The 24,570-nt window shown below is 43.1% G+C and overlaps 2 protein-coding genes across 6 annotated transcripts in view; both read left to right on the forward strand.

The window, feature by feature from the left end:
- Positions 1–7,238, forward strand: part of LMBRD2 (LMBR1 domain containing 2) — a 33,257-nt gene extending 26,019 nt beyond the window's left edge. The window contains exon 18 of one of the 2 annotated variants that reach the window (XM_087773288.1): positions 7,109–7,238. In XM_087773288.1, coding sequence (XP_087629414.1) covers positions 7,109–7,214 — 106 coding nt within the window. In that variant the 3' untranslated portion in view covers positions 7,215–7,238. Of the gene's footprint in view, positions 1–1,425; positions 6,948–7,108 lie in introns of those variants that run through there. The other variant, XM_087773290.1, reaches the window with a different exon arrangement.
- CAPSL (calcyphosine like) overlaps positions 7,238–24,570 on the forward strand; it is a 39,007-nt gene continuing 21,674 nt past the window's right edge. For 2 of the 4 annotated variants that reach the window (XM_087773298.1, XM_087773301.1), the window contains exons 1-3: positions 7,247–7,386; positions 8,282–8,368; positions 9,259–14,424. The gene's annotated coding sequence lies outside the window, so the exon portion shown is untranslated. Of the gene's footprint in view, positions 7,387–8,281; positions 8,369–9,258; positions 14,425–14,648; positions 14,789–24,570 lie in introns of all 4 variants that reach the window. The other 2 variants (XM_087773300.1, XM_087773299.1) reach the window with 2 other exon arrangements.

Below are 24,570 nucleotides of genomic sequence, written 5' to 3' on the forward strand. Positions count from 1 at the left end.
AGAGAATTCTGTGGGTGTAAATGCAACACTAAATTTCCTTAGCCGTGAAATAAGAGTATCTTATATAACTGCTAAGCTCTGCTCATATTTAAGAAACAAGTAATACATTTTATGGGTGCTTTTTTATCTACCTAGTTATGATGTAGAACCGTTTAATGATAAATAATTTTAAATTCCCTTTTAATAGGTAACAGTTTACATTATTTTTCAGCTAAAACTAGCATACCCAATCCAATGAAAAATCACAAGTGGTTTCAGTTGACTTTATATCTATAATGTAAAAAAATAAATGCCAGTTCAAAAACATGCAATGAATGCTGTTAAATGGCACTGCCAGGTTTTACAGATTGATTCAGCAGTGTTAGTTTGTATCAACAACTAACTTGTCTAGTTTAATGTCACCACATTTCAAAAGTTGGTTCTTTTTAAGCACAAGAGTTTAAAGAGGAACTAGCCTAGCAGTTGAGCTGCTAGACTAGTTGTCAGCTGTTGACTTCTATACAGTGTGAATGGGATAATAGTCTACAAAAATAGGAATATGCCTATATAACTGTTGGAGCAAATACTTTTCAAATACAGTATCTGAAGTCTTCTGGCACCTATACAGACTTTGCAGAGTGGAACATCCTGAACTTTTTCTTTAAAAAGAAATCTGGAGCCACAGAGCTTAATTGAGCTTTACTCTAGTAACCTGCATTTCATTTCATAGAGGTAGTAAATCAAGAATAATTGCATATGAAATTTCAATTAATTTAAAAATAGCTTGTGTAACATTGATTTTTTAAAACTATAGCTCCTGCAATAGTTAGAAGCATTCTAGGACAGTAAGAGCACTGGGGACACTAGGGTCTGGCTTTGTGTCTGTTCAGGTTTTGGTAAGTACTGCAGTGAGGAAGTACATTGTGCTTGCATTGGAACTTCTTTGTGCTTTTAAAATGCTTTAAAAATATATTTGACCAACAGTTTGTGAAGCTTCTTTTTTCCCCACTAAGTATGCAGCCATTTGTTTTCATTATCTTTAATACTGTATTTCTCCTAGGAATACCCAATGAGATGTTCTGTTAATCACCCAAACTACTTTTTGGATGGTGTTGTTTTGCATTGTTTTATTTAAAAAAAAAAGGGGGGGGAGGGGGAAGAAAAAATGTTCTGTTTAACAAAAACATTCAGCTTCTTTCCTTTGTATCAGGAAACAAAGTTATTTAAGACTCCCAGTATTCATATTACTGTTTTTCTTGGTCACATGAGATTTAATTTAATGGCTGCCTATCAAATTCTCATGGAAACAGTAATTCAGTAGAACTTCAGATCCTGTAATTAATTGAGAGGTAAGGAGTAAGAGTGCAGTGAGAGTTACATGATTTCGTGGGTCTTTATTGTTCTATTTCCTGTGATACTTTTTCATATTTAAAATTGATTCTGCAGGTACCAGCCTGGTGGAAGATACCTGTCAATGTCTCGAAGCAAAATATTTGATGATGTCTAAGCTCCTCAAAACTAAAGAAAATTCATTGCTTGGAAAATACTGTATTTATTATATATCACTGAACCAGAAAAGACCATTTCTGTTTAAAAAAAGAATATGAAGGAACAACTGTTTTGGAAATGCACCTTTATGATAACTTTACTACTTATGACAAGAATATGCTTCTTCTATTGTAGATACTGTTGTGCTTCAGTGTGGGCTTTTGTGTCATGACCGAAAGTTAATAGAGGGTAAACTTCACAAATATACCTAGGGCTCAACTTGAACTGTAACATTGTAAGTTTTAGGAAGAGGATTTTTTGGAAGGAGGTTTTTTTATATTTTAACAGATGCTGTTAGAGCATCTTAATGCATCCAAAGTGCAGTTACATCAATTACTAAACACTTTCTATAATTTTTCTATTTGAACTTTATGCCTAGTCCAAAATCTACTGAATTAAATTAAGTCTTCTTTTGGTTTCAGTGGTCTTTGAATCAGACCCTGTATAAGCAGAAAGATGGAATGGTGGGCTGTTCTTCATAAAATCATAAAATACATGTTCTAGTGTTTAAGGAGTGGATACAAAGAAGATGGAGACTCCCTTTTTACAAGGAGTCACATGGTGAGGACAAGGGGTAACGGGTACAAGTTACTCCCAGGGAGATTCTGATTGGACATGAGAGGAAAATTTCTCAAAATGAGAACAATCAGCCATTGGAATAACCTCCCCAGGAAAGTGGTGGATTCCCCAACATTGGACACTTTTAAGGTTCAGCTGGACAGGGTGCTGGGCCATCTTGTTTAGCCTGTGCTTTTGCCAAGAAAGGTTGGACCAGATGATCCTTGAGGTCCCTTCCAACCTGGTATTCTATGATTCTATGAAATTCGGTGGTATAAATTTTGGAGCAAGGTGTATTGGTCAAGAAAGGCTATATTCTTTTCTTTTCCAAGATTATATGCAGATAAATTATTTTAGCATGTGTAAATAGTTGAATATGGACCAGAGTTTCACTGTCATATGAGCATATGTGCAATAGCAAGAATACATTATCAAAGACACGATGTCTGCTTAAGACTTTTACAGTTGTAACTGTAGAAGAAATATAATGTGAAAATTGAATTAAATGCTGAAACATAATTTGCACACACCTCAGGCACGGCTTCAAATTGTAGAGTATTCCTTTAAAAGAAGGGGAATACATAGCATGACTAGATAATGGTAAACACTTTTAATGTCCCAGATGCCCTGGTTGCATTATGTGTCTGTTTTTAAGGTGCCTGTATTTTGCAGTAAGTTGTTGCAAAAAGAATAATGATCATGCATTTGAATGCCATTCAAAAATGCCAATTATTAACAGTGTAAAAAAGCTTCACATTAATTTCATTGGTATAGATATATTTTTAAACCGTAGTTAGTTGAATGAATTTTCAAATGGAATCATAAGGTAAAAGATGTGGTCAAATTCATTATATCTTTGGAAGTTTGATTAATTTAAAATGTTCCTTTATTGCAGTTTGTCTTAAGTCTTTACCACCTGGGAGTTTTCTTATGTGCTTATTGCAAAGTTACATTGAAAACTGAAGGAGAACATGTTTCTGTCATAAATTCTTTATCATGCTTAAAAAGCAGACCTCCCTTAAAGCAGTTAGAAATGAGTTACTCTGAAAAGTAAGTTTTCATGAATGAGGTGTTCTACTAATTTTTAAAAATAGTCTTTGTTTTCTGAAGTAATTATTAATGGGAATCTAACTACCTCCTGTGATTTAGTACATCATGCGTTCTAACAGTAGTGGTATTTGTAATATATTGATCTGCCTGTTTTAAAACACTGAATTGTTACTATGAAGGGGAAAAATACTGTTTGTATAGAAATAATTATATTAATAAATCGTCAGATATAAAATAATTGTCAGTTCTGTTCTTAGGTGAAAACGACAGCCATGCCGTTGAACATGTATTCAAGCTCATGTGATTTCCAGATTACCTGTAGGAGGGCTTTTAGGTTGGGTATTTTGTATATTGTAAAAGCTTGATCAAAATCTTGTGGCTGTATCAGGGAGTGGAAGTTGAGAAAATGAGGCTCTTTTTATTCAGATTGTTCTTTAGCAACTTCATGTTAGCACCTATTAATTTATTTTAGGTCTCCTTAGAAATGCTATCCTGAATTCAGCCTCACATGAAAGGGGTAGTATACGTTCTTGGACATCCATCCACATGAATGTTCTTAGACTCGATATTTCTAATTTTAAAATTTGTATCTCATTGCCCAAAAGTTTATTTGTAAAAATCTTTGGATGAAATAAGGTTCAAGTTCTTTAACTCTTGGAAGTTACAAAGGGATCTAATTCAGTGCTAACAGAAAAATTATAGAAGGAGTGTTTGTTTTTCTGAATGCTTGTGAAGTATCCTTACTTAGCCCCTGCTGACTTCAGAGAGTTGGATCGAGCCTTTGTGGGGCCTGTGTTTTCCCCTCTCAGAAATCAGTGGAATGGCTGCAAACAGAATTTTCAGTGGAGACTTGGTCAGGATTTTATATACAAAAGCTAACTAGTCCCTAGCGTAAGCCCTCTGTGCAGTTTTCATTGGGATACAATAATGTGAGGAGCTGACTGTATAAATTAATGGCAGTGGGATTTCGGTTGCTAACATAGAAATTCTGAGCTCATTAAGGTGGGAATCCGCTGACCTTTTTTTGATGTTGCAGTAGAGTAATGGAGTAACCAGTGTCTGCATTTTGAAAGCATGGGAATTAGAGCTCTGAAAATATCTCAGGAGTTCTCTGGATTGCACTCAGAGATCCCCTGGATGCTGGGTGTTTAAGTAACAAGTTCATAAGTGAAGCCACGTTTCATCCATAGCGTTCACTGGTGACCAACAGTTACTCTTGCTCTAATTATGTGCACATGTAGGTGAATTAATCTAAAGTGTGTTTTGAGAAGTAACTATGAGTTCATACGACTAAATCCAGAAGACTTTCAACAAAGAAGCATGGAGTACAACTGTAAAAGAACATTGTAGAAATAAGGGATATGCCTGCACAGCATTTGCTGTGTACTTGAGCTAGTTTTAAACTAGTTTGGTTACTTCTAGTACAAATAATGCAGACCTTGCTTGGGGGCTACATGCCTAAGGATTTATACCTCCAGAGAGGTGGTAGATGCCCCATCCCTGGAAACATTCAAGGCCAGGTTGGATGGGGCTCTGAGCAACCTGATCTAGTTGATCAGGGGGTTGGACTAGATGGCCTTTAAAGGTCCCTTCCAACCCAAACCATTCTATGATTCTATGATGCCAGATTGTGGCAACTCTTGATGAGTTCTTTGCTACTATAGCTCTAGTCCTGACAGTATCACAGCTAAAAAAAGTTAAAACTAGCTTTGATATGTTTAAGCAGTGACTGTACTGTAGGCTAATTTTTTTCTTGCATCACACTTGATGCTCCAGATTAGGGGATTTAAAATATAACTGCCTTGCAAACTGTGCTTTTGGGAACTGAATGTTGGCATATTTATTCTGTCAGTATATAGTTGTATTTATTTGCAGCTAGAGAATGTCAATGATGTATTTCTTTATTATTTCACTTTCTGAATTACTGAGCAGTTAGGGTATACTTCCATCTCATCATCATTTCTGCAGTTTCCTCTTTATCTGTGAACACCAAAAAAAACCCAAAACACCAAAAAACCCACCCAAGTTAAGTACAAATGTTTGAATATCTTCATATCAAAGATTTCAAACAGTGTAAAGAATCCATGCAAGTTTTAATGAACTTTGAAAAGTGGGAGTGAAAACAGTAGCTACTTTAATACTGTGTCAGTGTTGGATTTCTTAAAATGTATGGATAGCAAAAAGCTCTAGTCAAACATACTACTCCTACTAGATTTGTAGTTCTGTTTTTTCAGGTATTTAAAAATACACATATTCTGATATCTGTATTGGTAAATGAGTCCTTTGCACTCTGCTCAAGAAAGGTGCATCTCCTAGCTGTGAAGCGAGGGAGTCTTTTCATGAGGGAAGGTAAAGCATATGCAACTTCTAGTCTGTGCTAATAGTGACACTTTGGGCAAACTATGATGTATTTTATTCTTTAGGTACGATAACATGTTAAGAAACAACAAACTTTATGCTACTGTAACTTACACTACTGGAAGAATCATGATATCAAATCTGCCTTTATTTTGCAATCAAAAGCACTTGTAAAATAATCATAACAGTATTAATGGGGATGGTGGAAAGCTGCTATCTTTCCAATATTTATTCTTGCTATTTTAAAACATAACCATGACAATGATTTTTACATGTGAAGTATTAAAAAAGTGATTACTCTGATTTTCTGTAATTATGATAATTTGTATTTTATTAAATTTATCTTGGAATACTGTAAATGTTACGTGAAATACACAATATTTTTTTCCAGTTCTCATTATTGCTGTAATTACTTGCAATCTGAGGGGCATTTACAATACCAAATAGAGATGTCTTTATGAAGGAAAACCTTTTATGAGGCTTCTTAAAGAAATCTGACCTGTTCATTACAGACAAATATGTGCATCTTAATTATTAACAAAAACACTACTTAGGGTATATATTATCTCCTAGCTCTTAATTTTTCTTTAGAATTCAGAAAATGGTTAATTTTTTCAGAGCAACTTATTTGTGAATCTTTTAAACTTTCTGAAAATTTTACATTCCTTTTCCCTAATGGGCTCTGCAGGAATATGTACTGCTTCATGGCAGTTCTCTAATACTAGCTGTGCCTCTAATTAAGTAGTCTAGTCTGAAGCTGAGACACTCCTACACCATTTGATTATGTTAACAGAAACCCGGCATTCCTAGCAAAAAAGCACCTTGAACTAGATCCCTTTCTAATACATTAATTGTTGTCGTTGATATGTTGCATTATATTAGATATCTTCTGTTTCAGTCATATGGTGAGCCCAATCAGGTTTATTCTTTGTTTCTATTAAAATGCACTGGAATGTATTCCTCAGCATGCTTTTGTGTGCGCGGGTGTGTTTTAGTTGTAATTGGCAGGCAATAATAATACGCAACTTCAGTTATTTCTTCAGGATAATGTTGTTATATTTGACATATTCCTGTGAACTATAATAGTGTCAGAGTGATAGCTTAGCTGTCACTGTAGAAATTAATTATTTTCTATAGAAATACCTTATATTTCTATAGACTTATCTGGAAAATAAGGGAATTCATTTGTAAGTGTAGGTTTAGTAATAAAAGATCTTCATTCTCCAGTGTATATCAAGATAGGCTGTAGGAGTGCTGCTTATGGATAGACTATCTTCTTTTGCCTTATGATACAAGTGTGTATGCATCATACCCTGTTTTGAAATTCACTGAGTTACAAATTTTTGTCTGTAGTGTTCTAAATTATTGTTGTACTGGATATATTTTTGAAATGTGTGTTAAAATATCTAGTCAAAGAGTTAAGTTGGCATGAAATAAATAATTTCTGCAATACATTTTCCCTGGTGTATTTTAGATATTCATACTTCTCTGAAATGTTTTTGATAGTGATCTTTTAGAGAAATTTGACCTATTTCTTTTTTCCAGGTAGAAATTAAGTTTACTTTAGAAGACAATCCAACCTTGTTTTGGTCATCTTTTTGCATCTTCTTTAAAGCAGATTAAAAAGGGATAATGAGAAAAACCTTGCGTACCTGGACGTGTCGTTGTCGGAGTCCAGGGATGAGACTTGGACCCACGCTGCGGACTGGTACCTTTACTGACAGCTCACCCCAGCTGCGGAAGCGCAAGCAGCTTCTGCGAATGCAGGGAGATGGAGAGGTGCAGCCAGGCTTGCTGAAGATGTAAGCTTCCCGCAGTGCTTGGAGGAACCCTGTGAGGACCCTGCATGCTCCTGGGGCTGACTGGGCACTGGGTATTTTTGTGGGGCATAAGGTGAGATGGGAGGTAGGGTTTCTACATCTCTCCCTCCTTTCCATAAGCTGTCAAACTAGGACATAATTCTTTCTAGATGTCCACGGCCATTGGTAAGCATAGAGGCAAGAGACTGTTTCCGCTACAGCTGTGAGGAGATGGGCAAAGTGAAGGAGTTAACTCTATCTCTTCTTTCACTGCTTGCATGGTTATCACTTTTGTCTTCCCTACCTAAAAAAAAAAAGTCAAATATAGGGTGAAGGAAGAAGAGAGAAAATATTTTTTAATTTAAATATTTTATTGTGTCTATACAGCTACAATGGCAGGGTATGTTTTTAGGTTTCTTTTTTCATTCCGATAAAGTGGCATTTTCCTTGAGAGGTAAGAAGTATCTTCTGGATGTTGTAAATTGAAAAGCCATACCCTGGAGCAAGTAATAATTCATCTCTTTAGCACATCAGAATATTTATAACAACTAAGACTGGTTGATTCCTGTATTTAATTATTTATTGTCTCCTATACTTTATCTGCAACTGCTGTTTTAAGTGAGTTGCAGGAAATATTTTGCACACTCAAGAGCAGTCTGTGCCATCACTGCAGTAGGAATGTCTTGGCACTGTTAGTGAAGACTTCTCCTGTCACACCCCTTCTGGGACTGTCACCCCTCCTTGTTCTGCTGCACTACCAAGTGTCTTTTCTGAATCTTTTTGTTAGGCTTTCTAATATAGGTGCGTTCAGAATAATGTAGTAAATGAATGATGCATGCAGATGTCGAGAAAGATTAGGAACCGAAAGTTCAGTGGACCAAACTGAGCCCTCTGTCATAATCCAGTGGATGGCATTTTCTCTATTCATGGGAGAAGAGGTAGGAGTAGCAGAATGATCTTCTGTGTATGTTTTTAATTTTTTTTTCCAGAGGCGGTTTGGATGTGGAACTGAAACACTCTCAGCATAGCTAACCAGCCACACTCTTCCTCCAGACTTACTGTGATAAGTAGCTACTGTAAGCTAACTGTAAGCTATACTAACACTGTATAGTTCAGAGGATGGGAGTTGTCCTGTATTAAATACTAACTTTCCATTATTCATTGTCAGATTTTTATTTGGCCAGAGAGCAATATGAATTATGTTGCTTAATTGTCAGCAGTTGCTAATGAAATGACCGTGCGTGCTCAGTGAATTTTAAGTCCTCTGAAATAGCGTTTGACTGGCACTGAATTGTCAGGGCTGTGAATTAACCTTGCTCTGCCCTTCTCACTTCACCTCTGCCTGCACAGTGCCATGGTGTGCCTGCCACAGCGTGTTGCTTGTTCATCCTAGTCTCTGCTCTGCATACGGTGATAAAGATCTTAACCCTTTCTCTTTATAAAGGTCCTATCTTTTGCATCATCTTGTTATGCATTGGCTCATTACACACCATTGCCTTCAGCGTTTTTTTGAGAGCTGAAGAAGCCAAAGTTTGATCAGGGCCCAACTTGGACAGAGGACACAATTTTTCTTCCCATCTCAGGGAATGTGACCTGAGCTGCAAAGACTCAGCTCATAACAGAGGTCAGGTATTGGAGTGGTTTTTGAATGTGGGTTATGCACAAACACAAGAATAGCTTTCAAGTTCCTTCCACAGAAACAGCTTATCTGGTTAAAGGTGTGTGTTTTGAGTTGCTCAGTGAACATCAAAGCGGAGGTGTAACTGAGGCAGTGCCTCGACATGCTCTGTGGACACCTGCTAAGCCTTTGAATCCAAGTGAACACTTACAGTTTAACAATTCACTGTCAAACAAGATCATTTCCAAAGCTTAGGAAAGGTCATGTGTTCTGAGTAAGCTTCGCCAAGGCTGGATGCTGATGGGAATTTTTCGTGTGTGTGTGTTCTGTGTTCCTCTTGTCTCCCAGAGGGTGGCTCCTCCTAAGCACTAGTAGTCCTGTAGAAACATCATACTTTTTATTTTGGAAGATTTTGCTCGTTTTAAGTCTATGGGAATCGAGAAGAAGATGCAAAAGCGGTGTACTGCTCCAGCATGTTTCAGTGACCAAGCAACAGCTTTCAAGCTCAGGTTTCACAAATAACTAGCAAGTCTGCTGCAAGAGGCCAGCACTCGTGGCAGCCCGTGTGGTGACACAGCATCACCCCCTGCACAGTGCGCATAGGTGGCTTGCATGTGTCGCACACCGTGTGGAGAGGAATGAGCCGAAGTGAACCCAGGGCAGAGACGGGACAAAGGAAGTGAGCTGGGAGGCAAAGCAAAGCGTGGGAGAGTCTTTGAGCGGTGGTGACAAGGAAGGTGTGAGCCCTGCCTGCTCCTGGGGTAAGTTTACACCTTTTGCTGCTCACAGCCTCACCTCGAATTTTCCATAGGAAATCTGATAGCAACATGCTGACAGCTGGCCCCTGAGGTCTAGAATATGTAGCTTTGACTGCATAGCAGCAGTAAAAGCCTGTGTTCGTCTCAGTACTGTGCAAACACTCTATAGCCTTTTCCTTAGGTATCTAACCCGAGCGCAACTCATGGCTTTGAGTTAAGAGTACCCTGTCAAAGGGGAAAGGACGGAGTGAGCTGGGGGAGAGATTGAGAACATGATCAAGTGTGGTGCAATTCACAGCACCAAAATAAAGACTTGTCTTGTGTTATTGCCTCTCGGAGACAGCTCAGTGGTGGGCTGGGAAGACACAGACAGTTGGAGGCAGGCTTTCTGGACTAGTGCTTAAAACAGCTTTACAAATCACCAGAAACTTGTCAGCTCTGAGTGATAAACATTGCAGAGACTGGCCGCAGGCTTGAATGCTGATGTGTTGTAAAGCGATAGCCGAGCTGGTGCAGAACAGGACTGGGATCTGCAGGCTCAGGGGCGCGGGTGGGTAGGCAGGGTCTGTCCCAGGTGCCCCCTGTCAAAGGGGGCAACAGCATGAACTTCGGCGAGTGTCTCCCTCTTGTCAGTTCTGAGTGATTTGGAACAAATTTAGACCTAGAAATAAATAAAAACTTAAAAACACTGCCAGAAAATGGGGTGGACTTGCTTCCTGTTTAAGCAGACATCTGTTCAAATGCTGCAGAAATACAATCAGATCTTCAGTCACCATTTACCAGGAACAATAATTACTATTGAGCATTAGGAGTTACGAGCTTGATTCTACTCATTGCAATGAAAAAGACCTTTGTCACCAGCAGTACCAGACCATGTCTTATGTGGTTATTTCTCTGGGAACTGTGTCGCAGATGGAGTGAGAATGGACTTCACTCATAAGAGAGAAGGAACAATGTACTTTATTGATATAAAACAGTGAGTTAACAAAGTTCAGTGGTAAATGTGATGGTGGTTTAACAAGATTCGATGGCAAGGTACACTTGATTTACTGCATAGAGGACAGGGTCAGACAACACTGTCAGGGAGACCCTCCCGTTGTGTCACGAGGCTCAGAGGACCCCTTTGCTTTCTAAACTCCTCAGAGAGGAGTGGAGGTGCAGCTGGATCCAGTCCTAGTCCCAGACTTAGTCAACGGTTTATGTCTAAAGGATTATATATCACTTTATATCACTTAGCTAAGATTTCAAAGTTTAGCACGCTATTAGTCACTAGATCTGTTGTGGCAAGGAACCTCTCAGACTCGAGGAGTAACCTTGAGAGGCATCCCTACTCAAGGGGAGACCCTGGCATGCAGCCTCCTGACGTGCAGGAGAGCTCAACGGGCCCTGGGCTGTCCACTATTTATAGCATAAGATGATTGATTTATAGTCACATTTGCATACCAGCAAGACATCTGGGTCCCTGCTGCAGAGAGCCCTTGCCCATCCATCCCCAAAGTCCAGCATATGCTGGATGCAGCCATCGCGATCCCTGCTGGTGGTTACTGCTTATGCGGGGCAGGGGGTGGGGAGCGCACCACCACAAACGGTTACAGAGATTGTCTGAATGCACTGGTATATTTGAATAAAGAATGAATATGAAACCAGTCTATATATTCTAGCTATTGGAGTCCACAGCTAGTCGATCCTCCTGAGGAATGCAAGCCGTAATTTCCACGGTGTGACAATTTGAGCTCATCAACCATAGGGCAAGGTGACGCTTCCAGTTACTTTGGGGTAGATAGGCCAAACCAGTATTCCTGCAGAAGACCATGTTCAGCAACAAGGCTGAGAGTAGCTGGCTCAATGTCACAATGAAAAAAACTGAGCTTCTGATTTTTGCTATGAAGTCTTTTAGCACTTGCTGAGACCAATAAACCATGACAGTCTGTGAAACAATTCTTTGGTTGTAACAGTACCTATGTTGGATTCAAGTAGTTATTTCCTTGGATGTTTGCGCTCTTGAGATATTTTTTCATATCTCTATTACTGTAAAATCAAGAACTCCAACAGTCTCTGCTATCTGCCACCTTGGCTTCTGCCACACAATCAGGAAGGAGGGGGTAGCAACTGTTACCCTCTGTAGATTGAGAGAATTGTTAATGTCTTTTTAAAAAAAAAAAACAAACAAACAACAAAAAAAACCCACAACAGATTCTATATAGACAGATTTGTGTTGGATTTTATTTTTCCTTCTTTGCTGATATTTTCAAATTTGGTCTGTTCCCAACTTTCTGCTATTAGTGATCAGAGAGGCACAAAACTCTTCTTCACATGGCTCCAGAAGTCCATGGCTAAGTGGGGATGAAATACCGAGACACAAGGCAGGACTTTGAATTCTTTGAATTTTAATGGTTTAGAAGTTAACAAATTTGGTTAACTTTTCAACTAATCCTGTTGAAAAGAATAATACAGTGTATTAAAAAAATGCACACACTAATACCTCTGGATTAAAAAAATGTCCTTGATGCTTGTTACCACCAAAATCCATATTTGTAAGATTTACTTTCAGAGCATGTCTGCTTACACAGGAGCATGTACCTTGTTTCAGCAGCCTCCTTGTCAGCTATATGCGTGACTGTCCCACCCAAAAGCTGCCGCTTCCCATCCTGCACCACAGCACACTCTTCTGGACTGCTTGCTGCTTTGTTTGTGACAGGCAACCATGGGCTGCTTTTCAAGAGACCAGAGTTAAGGTAGGCATCATGGTGCCTGAAATAGCCTCAGCATTCAAGTGAGGCAAAGTCTTGCCTCCCAGGAAACCATGGACAGTCTTGAAAAATTCTAGACAACAGATTATACTGGTAGGCAAAATCTATTTAAGTATCTACCTATGTATATAGTTAGCTAGCTGTCCACACCAGCCACTTAATGAGAAGCTTGTTCTTCATCATAGCTCCAAACTGATCAAATCCCTGAGCTCAGCATAATGATCCTTTCATCTTCCTCATCAGCTGAAGACCCTGTCCCCAGAGTAGTCTCCCAGGTTTTATACTGACTCTGGAACAAGATTTGGGTAAGACTAGAGCAGAATTCATCAAAAGGATTCCACACCCACCCCCCTTACCTTGCAACAGTGAAGGACTGGACTCGGCTCTTAGGATGGGCAGCCGGAGTTCGGTGCTTGTTCTGGTTTGGATCCGAGTTGTGACACTTGAGAAGAGCCAGATGTCAGGAACGCCTAACTCAACACATCGTCTCTTTCCAGGCAACTTCTCTACTGGGAAAGTTCCTGGGCTAGAAAATTGATGAATTTAAGTGCTTTGTAAACTTTGCAAAGGAAATCTCGTACTACCCAAGAGTTCCTCCGGCGTACTCCCTGAGTTCTGAGTTAAACATTAAGGTAGGCAACTGATGCCTTACCCACACCACCCACAGAAGATTTCTGACACTGATGACCAAGGATGTCCCAACCAAAAATCCCAAACCTTGAGAGAAAATGTCACACTATCTAAATAAGAGATGTATTGCACTTTGTGCTTCGTTTTGTTTGGGTAACAGCCCTATGCTGAAGTGTCGGTGATAAAGAGAGAACTACAATGAGCTGAATTTCATGCCTAGACTTTTCTTTTTATTTTATTCAAAGCACAAGATCAGCTAGGGAAACCCCTGGACTTGAAACTGCAGGACTTAATTCTCTGAATGTGTTTTTCTAAAGTCTGTTTTCTGTTGCAGCATTAGCTTTGCCTAGGAATAATGTGGTAAAGAACTGTACCTGCATGCGGAAGGTAGAAAGAACTTCCACTGAATGACTTTTGCAGCCTTACTTCATTATTTAAAGCCTAGTATTTAAGAAGCCACTGTCAGGGATTGTTGGGAATGCTGATGGGCTTTGCAGATAATCCAAGCTTCTCAAGGAATGGTACACAGAAATTACCAAGACTGTGTACCTGCCCTCCACAAACCTGTCTGTCAGTGTTGCTGACAAACCCTTTTTTATATTCATCAGTGCAGTCCTGGCCACCAGAGTACTTGGTCCCTTGGTAGGCATTGGACTACTCCTATTTTAACCCACATGATATTTCCAATATTTTCAAAGGGAAGACATTTTTAACATACTGCCTTTAACTCAGCCTCTGTTTCTTTCTCCTTTGGTCTCTGGAGGCTAAAATTAACCTTTTCCTCAAAAATGAGGAACAAGTAACGCTTTCTCACAACTCTGGGGCAAAAGGAGGCAGAGAGTTCAATATTTATTCTGATTTGGATCCCTGTTGTGACAGTGACAGTCAGAGAACAGCTAGATGTCAGGCACCAAGCCTCTCGGAAAGATCCACTGGCTGCAGGTAAGTCTCTGTGTCCCCATCCTCCCAAGTGACCCACTTTGTTGCTAAGAAACAGGCGCTGATTTCTGCCATGTAATGACAAATCCTCCGAGATAAGTGTGGAGCCCCAGATTTTCCAAAAGTCCAGGGCCCTCTGTTTTTCTTTTGGCTAGAGGAGGAGGTCTGATTCCTTGTAGGCAGCCGGGCACTGGGGTGACAGTGCAGTTAGGAGTGTTGACTTGACATTTTGTGTGAAAGCATTGCAGAAGCAGTCTCAGGACTCTGCTCCCACCTTTTTTCTTGATGCTACGAGCCTCGTTGGTGATGGCCGAACAGGGCTGTGCCAGATCAGGCAGCGCGGGCAGGGAGCGACACCAGGCGATGTCAGACGAAGAGCTGGATTTGCACGCTGAAGTTGCCGCTCAGCAGAGCCTCTTACGGTCAAGGAAGCTGCGGTGAGTAACAGGCCATGGACTGCAACGTAGCACTGCAGCCTCTGTCCTTGGCAGAGGCAACTGATGGTGGACTAAATGCACTGTTATTAGAGCTTACATAGTATTACAGTAGTAGTATAATTAGGATTCACATTATTCTTGTAATATTCTACTCTGAGAAATGTTTTATTACTTTTTGTTGTTACTATGTAAGCTGGGGGTGTTTTTTTGTATTTTTTTCTTAGCTTTGCATCATCAAAACAGCCATCTTTGGTGACATCCGGATCGTATGACTGTTTGTACAAAAACTTGTGAGGTTTCATCCATCAGAAGATAATGACTTCCTCCTGTAGATAACAAACACGACAGATTATGCAATTTCTGGGTAATGTTAACAAATTCTTGGCCTCAAATGCAGGAATGGTGTATCACAAACACAGCAGTATTTGTAGTCTGGTTGCTTGTTCATATGCCTGAGCTATGTTTTTCACTAGCATAAATCTATTTGAGACAATTTGACCAAGTAAGTTTTAAAAAGAACAAGTCTTCACGCAGAAAAACTAGTTTACAAACATTTAAATGCAGACTAGTGCCACTATCCTAGCCTTGATGCTGTGTAAATGACTGCTTTCTGGTTCCTGCTAGTGGTTTGTACTGTGGCAGGGTCCCCATCAAAATCAATGTCCGTAGCGGAGCTACACAGTGAGACACAGAGTAAGAACATTAGCTAGTGCAAATGGTCATGGCCCAGGTGACTAACTTCAGGGAGAAGTGTAGATACTGGACGCTTCATCTGTATTGCATCAGGCGTAACTGCATGTGTTAGATGCCACACTTCTAAAATCAGCAGGAACTTTGCTAGGGAGTGAAATTATGACTTGACTAGTGGAGAAGGTCCGAAACAAAGGAGGGTCGTAACATGTTGTAGCTTGGCCTGTGGAGCTAGAAACGTTTTGGGAATCTTGCTGCTATTTCTGTAACACTGTGTTAGCCTACTTCTCTGCATTTCCCCACTGGATGTCCTCTCCAGCATGTGCCCACAGAACTGTGCCACCATACAGTGCTTCTCAGTCCCTTCCTACACAAGCCACGTAGATCTCTACTGCATTGTGCAAGGTGGGGTTGTGAATGATTGCCTGGGAGCTGTGGTCTCCTACTCCTGGTGGCACTCCCACCTAACCTGCAGCTGGACAAGAGCACCTGGGTTATAGAAGAAAAGCTTGTGTGCATTTTGCGGGAGATTACCATAGATTTAGGCTGGAAAAGACCTTTAAGATCATCGAGTCCAACTGTTAACCTAAGACTGCTAAGTCCAACACTAAACCATGTCCCTAAGCACCACATCTACACGCCTTTTAAATACCTCCAGGGATGGAGACTCAACCACTGCCTTGGGCAACCTGGTCCAATGGCTGACTACCCTTATGGTGAAGAAATTTTTCCTAATATCCAATCTAAATCTCTCCTGGCACAACTTGAGGCCATTTCCTCTTGTCCTGTTGCTTGTTACTTGGGAGAAGAGACCAACCCCCCACCTCACTACAGCCTTCTTTCAAGTAGTTGTAGAGAGCAATAAGGTCTCCCCTCAGCATCCTCTTCTCCAAACTAAACCCCAGCTCCCTCAGACTTGTGCTCTAGACCCTTCACCAGCTTCGTTGCCCTTCTCTGAACATACTCCAGCACTTCAATATCCTTCTTGCAGTGAGGGGCCCAAAACTGAACACAGTACTCGAGGTACGGCCTCACCAGTGCCGACTACAGGGGCACTCTCACCTCCCTGGTCCTGCTGGCCACACTATTCCTGATACAAGCCAGGATGCCACTGGCCCTCTTGGCCACCTGGGCACACTGCTGGCTCAGATTCAGCTGGCTGTCGACCAATACCCCCGGGTCCTTTTCTGCCAGGCAGCTCTCCAGCCACTCCTCCCCAAGCCTGTAGCATTGCATTGGGGTTGTTGTGACCCAAGTGCAGGACCTGGCACTGAGTGTTGTTGAACCTCACACAGTCAGCCTCAGGCCATCGATCCAGCCTGTCCACGTCCCTCTGTAGGGCCTTCCTACCCTCCTGCAGATCGACACTCCTGCCCAACTTGGTGTCATCTGCAAACTTACTGAGGGTGCACTCAATCCCCTCATCCAGATCATCAATGAAGATATTGAACAGGACTGGCCCCAACACTCAGCCCTGGGGAACACCACTTGTGACCAGCTGCCAATGGATTTAACTCCATTCACCACAACCCTCTGGGCCCTGCCATCCAGCCAGTTTTCTATCCAGCGAAGAGTACATCCATCCAAGCCACAAACAGACAGTTTCTCCAGGAGAATGCTGTGGGAAATGGTGTCAAAGGCCCTATTAAAGTCCAGGTAGACAACATCCACAGCCTTCCTCTCATCCACCAAGCGGGTCACCTTGTCATAGAAGGAGATCAGGGTGGTAAAGCAGGACCTGCCTTTCATAAACCCATGCTGACTGGGCCTGATCACCTGGGCGTCCCATACGTGCCGTGTGATGGCACTCAGGATGATCTGCTCCACAACCTTCCCTGGCACCGAGGTCAGGCTGACAGGCCTGTAGTTCTCCACATCCTCCTTCTGGCCCTTCTTGTAGATGGGCGTCACATTTGGCAACCTCCAGTTGACTGGGACCTCCCTGGTTAGCCAGGGCTGCTGGTAGCTGATGGAAAGTGGCTTGGCGAGCACCTCCACCAGCTCCCTCAGTACCCTTGGGTGGATCCCATCCAGCTCCATAGACTTGTGTGTGTCTACGTGGTGTAGCAGGTCACTAACCATTTCCTCTTGGATTATGGGGGCTTCACTCCACTCCCCTTCCCTGTCTTCCAGCTCAGGGGGCTGAGTACCCCGAGAACAACTGGTCTGACTATTAAAGACTGAGACAAAGAAGGCATTAAGTACCTCAGCCTTTGTCACTATGTTTCCCCCCACATCCAATAAAGGATGGAGATTCTCCTTAGCCCTCCTTTTGTTGCTAAGGTATTTGTAGAAACATTTTTTTATTGTCTTTTATGGCAGTGGCCTGATGAAGTTTCAGGTGGGCTTTGGCCCTTCTAATTTTCTCACTGCATAACCTCGCGACATCCTTTGTAGTCCTCCTGACTTGCCTGCCCCTTCTTCCAAAGGTCATAAACTCTCCTTTTTTTCCTGACCTCCAGCCAAATCTCTGTTCAGCCAGGCCACTCTTCTCCCCCGCTGTCTTGTCTTTCGGCACATGGGGTACAGCCTGCTCCTGCACCTTTAAGACTTCCTTCTTGAAGAATGTCCAGCTTTCCTGGACTCCTTTGCCCCTCAGAACTGCCTCCCAAGGGACTCTGTCAACCAGGCTCCTGAACCGGCCAAAGTCTGCCCTCCAGAAGTCCAAGGTAGCAGTTCTGCTGACACCACCCCCCCTTACTTCTCCAAGAATCAAAAACTCTGTCATTCATGATCGCTGTGCCCAAGACAGCCTCCAACCGTCACATCACCGACCAGTCCTTCTCTGTTCGCCAGCAGCAGGTCCAGCCTTCCCTAGTTGGCTCCCTCACCAGCTGTGTCAGGCAGTTACCTTCCACACACTCCAGGAACCTCCTGGGCTGTTTCCTCTCCGCTGTATTGTGTTTCCAGCAGACATCTGGTAAGTTGTGCTTTGCACAAGTCCATATAGATGACGTCAGTTGCTCTTCCCTTATCTACCAACACTGTAACCCCGTTGTAGAAGACCACCAGATTTCTCAGGCACGATTTGCTCTTAGTGAAGTCATGTCGGGTGCCACCAATCATTGTTTTATTTTCCATGTGCTTCAGCACAGTTTCCAGGAGGATCTCCTCCATGATCTTGCTGGGCACAGATAAACAAGATAAACAAAATTAAAACAATTAAAACAAATTATTTTGGGCAGCTGGTCAGTTAGAGAAATTGCTCTCACACGAAGAAATAAAACAAAGCTACAGGTAGATCAAGAAAAGTTCAGACAAAGCAAGCATGGCAGGCCCTCATCCTGAAGCTCTGCAAGCTCACTACAAAGCTGGTGGCCTGTTGATAGCAGCGTCAATGCAAGGTTACAGGGCTGCACTTCCCAGCATTTCTTGCTGTCGTGGTTTAACCCCAGCCAGCAACTATGAACCACACAGCCGCTCACTCACTCCCCCCCAATGGGGTGGGGGAGAGAATTGGAAGGGTGAAAGTCAGACAACTCCTGGGTTGAGATAAGAACAGTTTAATAATTGAAGTAAAATAAAATAGAATGATAGTAGTAGTGGTAGTAATAATAATAATAATAATAATAATATAATACAATAATAATGTACCAAGCAAGTGATATACGACACAATTGCTCACCACCCCCTGACTGATGCCCAGCCTGTTCCCGAGCAGCAATCCCTTCCCCCCCGGCCAACTCGCCCCAGTTATATACTGAGCATGACGTCATATGGTGTGGAATAGCCCTGTGGCCAATGTGGGTCAGGCCCCCTGGCTGTGCCCCCTCCCAGCTTCTTGTACGCCATGCAGAGCATGGGAAGCTGAAAAGTCCTTGACTGGTGTAACCACTACTTAGCAACAACTAAAACATCAGTGTGTTATCAACATTATTCTCATACTAAATCCAAAACACAGCACTATACCAGCTACTAAGAAGAAAATTAACTCTATCCCAGCTGAAACCAGGACAGTATCCACCCCTTATTCCATACCATATACGTCATGCCCAGGTCTTTCAAATACATTCCAATTAATCATTACCACTTTTCCAGTCTTTTGATATATTTTATATATATATATACACACACACACACATATAGATATAATTTCCCTAGTCTATAGGCTATCCCTCTAAAATGTTTGTTGAGTTCATTTAGTTCATGACTTTAGGCTCCATCTGTTATAACAGTCTTTCAGGGCAGGAGAGATGGTGTGTGGTGTTGGATTGTTGTATGCTGAAGTCAGTTCTGGTTCCATCACCACTGCACTTTGTTCAGTTTCCTCAAAGTTTTTCTTCATTAATTTGGGTGATTCTTACTGTATACCCTTGATATGGCACATAGTGATCATTGAATTGATGACATCTAGTATTATATAGCAACTAACATTATACAATTCAGTTCATTGGCTAGTTTCACCCAAAATCAAATCTCCTTGAGGTACACATCGGACTTCCCCATCCTCCCGCATCACCCACCAAGTGCATCCAGGGCCTTGAGCAAAAGCAATCCCACGAATGGGTTTACCTCTGCCTGAAGCAGGAGTAACCCAGACTGTCTTCCCCGTCATATTTTTTAGGTGCACTACAGGGACTTTATCCCCCTCTGCAGTACGTAGAAGTCTTGACTGGGCAGGGCCAGCTCGATTGGCAGATCCCCTAGTGTTGACTAACCAAGTGGCCTTTGCTAAATGTGTATCCCAGTGTTTGAATGTCCCACCACCCATTGCTTTTAGTGTAGTCTTTAACAGTCCATTGTATCGTTCGATTTTCCCGGAGGCTGGTGCATGATAGGGGATGTGATACACCCACTCAATGCCATGCTCTTTGGCCCAGGTGTCTATGAGGCTGTTTCGGAAATGAGTTCCGTTATCTGACTCAATTCTTTCTGGGGTGCCATGTCGCCACAGGACTTGCTTTTCAAGACCCAGGATAGTGTTGCGGGCGGTGGCATGGGTCACGGGATATGTTTCCAGCCATCCAGTGGTTGCTTCCACCATTGTAAGCACATGGCGCTTGCCTTGGCGGGTTTGTGGAAGTGTGATATAATCAATCTGCCAGGCCTCCCCGTATTTATATTTCATCCATCGTCCTCCATACCAGAGAGGCTTGAAGCGTTTGGCTTGCTTGATTGCAGCACATGTTTCGCATTCATGGATAACCTGTGCAATAGTATCCATGGTCAGATCCACCCCTCGATCACGAGCCCATCTATATGTTGCATCTCTTCCTTGATGGCCTGAGGTGTCATGGGCCCACCGAGCTAGAAATAATTCACCCTTATGTTGCCAGTCCAGGTCCACTTGAGCCACTTCAATCTTAGCAGCCTGATCCACCTGCTGATTGTTTTGATGTTCTTCAGTGGCCCGACTCTTGGGTACGTGAGCATCTACATGACGTACTTTTACAACCAGGTTCTCTATCCGGGCAGCAATATCTTGCCACAATGTGGCAGCCCAGATGGGTTTGCCTCTGCGCTGCCAGTTGCTCTGCTTCCATTGCTGTAACCAGCCCCACAGGGCATTTGCCACCATCCATGAGTCGGTAAAGAGATAGAGCATTGGCCACTTTTCTCGTTCGGCCATATCTAAAGCCAGCTGGATGGCTTTCACCTCTGCAAACTGACTCGATTCACCTTCTCCTTCAGCAGTTTCTGCAACTTGTCGTACAGGACTCCATACAGCAGCTTTCCACCTCCGATGTTTCCCCACAAGGCGACAGGACCCATCAGTGAACAAGGCATATTGCTTCTCATTTTCTGATAGTTTATTATATGGTGGGGCCTCCTCAGCACGCGTCACCTCCTCCTCTGGTGATATTCCAAAATCTTTGCTTTCTGGCCAGTCCATGATCACTTCCAAGATTCCTGGGCGACTGGGGTTTCCTATTCGAGCCCGTTGTGTGATCAGTGCGACCCACTTACTCCATGTAGCATCAGTTGCATGATGTGTACAGGGGACCCTCCCTTTGAACATCCAGCCCAACACTGGCAGTCGGGGTGCCAAGAGGAGCTGTGCTTCAGTACCAACCACTTCCGAAGCGGCTCGAACCCCTTCATATGCTGCTAATATCTCTTTTTCAGTTGGAGTATAGCTAGCCTCAGATCCTCTGTATCCCCGACTCCAAAACCCTAGGGGTCGACCTCGAATCTCCCCTGGTGCTTTCTGCCAGAGGCTCCAGGTAGGGCCATTCTCCCCGGCTGCAGTGTAGAGCACATTTTTTACATCTTGTCCTGCCCGGACTGGCCCAAGGGCTACTGCATGGACTATCTCCTGTTTAATTTGTTCAAAGGCCTGTCGTTGCTCAGGGCCCCATTTAAAATCATTCTTCTTCCGGGTCACTTGATAGAGAGGGCTTACGATCAGACTGTAATTTGGAATATGCATTCTCCAAAAACCCACAACGCCCAAGAAAGCCTGTGTTTCCTTTTTGCTGGTTGGTGGAGACATGGCTGTTATTTTGTTGATCACATCCATTGGGATCTGACGACGTCCATCTTGCCATTTTACTCCTAAAAACTGGATCTCCTGTGCAGGTCCCTTGACCTTACTTTGTTTTATGGCAAAGCCAGCCTCCAGAAGGATTTGGACTATTTGCTTCCCTTTCTCAAAAACTTCTTCTGCTTTGTTGCCCCACACGATGATGTCATCAATGTATTGCAGGTGTTCCGGAGCCCCACCCTGTTCCAATGTAGTCTGGATCAGTCCATGGCAAATGGTGGGGCTGTGTTTCTACCCCTGGGGCAGTCGATTCCAGGTGTACTGGACCCCCTCCAAGTGAAAGCAAATTGTGGCCTGCACTCTGCCGCCAAAGGAATTGAGAAAAATGCATTAGCGATGTCAATTGTGGCATACCATTTGGCTGCCTTTGACTCCAGTTCATATTGAAGTTCTAGCATGTCTGGCACAGCAGCGCTCAGTGGCGGCGTGACTTCATTCAGGCCCCGATAGTCTACTGTTAGTCTCCACTCTCCATTAGACTTTCGCACTGGCCATATGGGACTGTTAAAGGGTGAGCGAGTCTTGCTGATCACTCCTTGGCTCTCCAGTTGACGAATCAGCTTATGGATGGGAATCAGGGAGTCTCTATTGGTGCGATATTGCCGCCGGTGCACTGTTGTGGTAGCGATTGGCACCTGTTGTTCTTTGACCCTCAGCAACCCCACAACAGAGGGGTCCTTCGAGAGACCAGGCAGGGTAGACAGCTGTTTAATTTCTTCCGTCTCCAAGGCAGCTATACCAAAAGCCCACCGGTACCCTTTTGGGTCCTTGAAATACCCTCTCCTGAGGTAATCTATGCCAAGGATGCATGGAGCCTCTGGGCCAGTCACAATGGGATGCTTCTGCCACTCCTTCCCGGTTAAGCTTACTTCAGCCTCCAATACAGTCAGCTGTTGGGATCCCCCTGTCACTCCAGAAATACAGATGGGTTCTGCCCCTTCATAGCTTGATGGCATTAGGGTACACTGTGCACCGGTGTCTACTAAAGCCTTATACTCCTGTGGGTCTGATGTGCCAGGCCATCGAATCCACACAGTCCAGTACACCCGGTTGTCCCTTTCCTCCACCTGGCTGGAGGCAGGGCCCCTCTAGTCCCGGTCATAGCATTCGTTACTCACTTCTTGTAAATGCGAATCAAAAACCCCTTTATTGAGATCGGAAGCAAAATCAGCCCTTTTATCCTGTCTAGGGAACTGCTCACTGGAAACTGGAGCAGCAATTTTCCTGGAAGAACCACCTTTTGTAATTGTTTTTCCTTGCAACTCACGTACTCGTGCCTCTAGGGTCGAGGTAGATTTTCCATCCCACTTCCTCATGTCCTCTCCATGGTCACGCAGATAAAACCACAGGGTGGCCCGTGGTGTGTATTCACTATATCTTCTCTCTTGAAGAGAGGGATGCTTACTCCTGATGGCTGAGATACTGGTCCGTACAGGTGAGGAGTAGGACATGTCCTCTTTGAATCGCTGGAACTCCCGGGATAATTTCTCAGCTAGCACATCAGGCAGTTTCTCCACAGCCGCGACGCAGGCCCGTAGGGAGGCAGAGAGACTTTCTTCGTATTGTCGAAGTTGGCCAGCCAATTCATCCACCGTTGGTCCCTCTTCATCTTTCCACGTCATTGTTGCCAAAGAGTTTGCATATGATGACGGTGCACTCCGCACGAACTTCCGCCACATGGGTCGTGTGCACTGGACTTCATCTGGATCTTTGGATAACTGCTCATTGTTCAAGTCATTATGCATCACCTCCAGCACGGCTAATTCCCTTAGGTACTGGATACCTCTCTCCATGGTGGTCCACTTGCCTGGCTGACATAAAAAATCTTCCTTGAAAGGATACCTTTCCTTCACAGCTGCCAGAAGTCGCCTCCAGAGGCTGAGGACTTTTGCCCCTTTTCCAATCGCTTTGTCAATGCCCCCTTCCCTAGAAATGGATCCCAGCTGCTTGGCTTCCTTACTCTCTAATTCCAGGCTACTAGCCCCATTATCCCAGCATCGGAGCAGCCAAGTGATGATGTGCTCACCTGGATGACGACTAAAATCTTTTCGCATATCTCGCAGCTCACTCAGGGACAGAGATCGGGTTGTTACCATCTCATTTGTGGGTTCTGCCTCTTCCTCCTCCTGTTCTTGTGATGGCCCTGGTTCATCATCAGCCCTTACTAAACGAGTTGATTTTCTTGTGTATTTTTTCTTCTGTATAGAGGCAACTGATACTGGCACGGGTTGGTTCTCTGGTGTAGCCACAGCACCTGTTACAGGGGCTGGCGTATCAGTAGTATCTGTTGCCGGGGCTGGCATAGCTGCAACGCCAGTCGTTTTGTTGTCAGATCCAGAGACCTTCTCTTCCCCTTGAGGGTTCTGAATAGTGTTTAATACGGCTCGGTAGGCATGGGCCAGGCCCCAGCACATTGCAGTGATTTGTGTCTCCCTAGAATTGTCAGGATGACAGCATACTTTTTCCAAATGTTCTACTAATTTTTCAGGATTCTGCACTTGTTCAGGGGTGAAACTCCAAAACACTGGAGGGGCCCACCGTCCTAGGCATTTGCCCATACTCTCCCACACACCCTGCCACTCATAATTATCCAGCCTTGGGGCAGATCTCTGGATGATATTCTTAAAATGCATATTAACTCTAGACAAAACCGAAACAATATACCCAAGAAATACCAATAGATGTATCTTAACTACCCAAGGATGTTCAAGATACAAAAAAGTTGTTGTAATGAAGGAGGAAACATTATAGAAGGCGGCAGTGAAGGTGCTATTCTGTATTTCCTCCATAAAAAGCCTCTCAGAGGAAGAAGTATAATTGCTAATTGTCTCCATGAGGTGGTACCCGAAGTACAGTAATGGCTTCAGTACAGAACCCAAATACCAGATAGCGCTCAAGGTCAGTGTTTTAATAACAAATCTCCCAGGCAAAACATCACTAATCACGGCAGAGCACAGAAAACTGCAACACCC

Source organism: Nipponia nippon, unplaced genomic scaffold (assembly GCF_047370975.1).
Source record: "Nipponia nippon isolate SJK-2023a ecotype South Korea unplaced genomic scaffold, ASM4737097v1 scaffold_39, whole genome shotgun sequence".
In the NCBI taxonomy this organism is placed as follows: Eukaryota; Metazoa; Chordata; class Aves; order Pelecaniformes; family Threskiornithidae; genus Nipponia; species Nipponia nippon.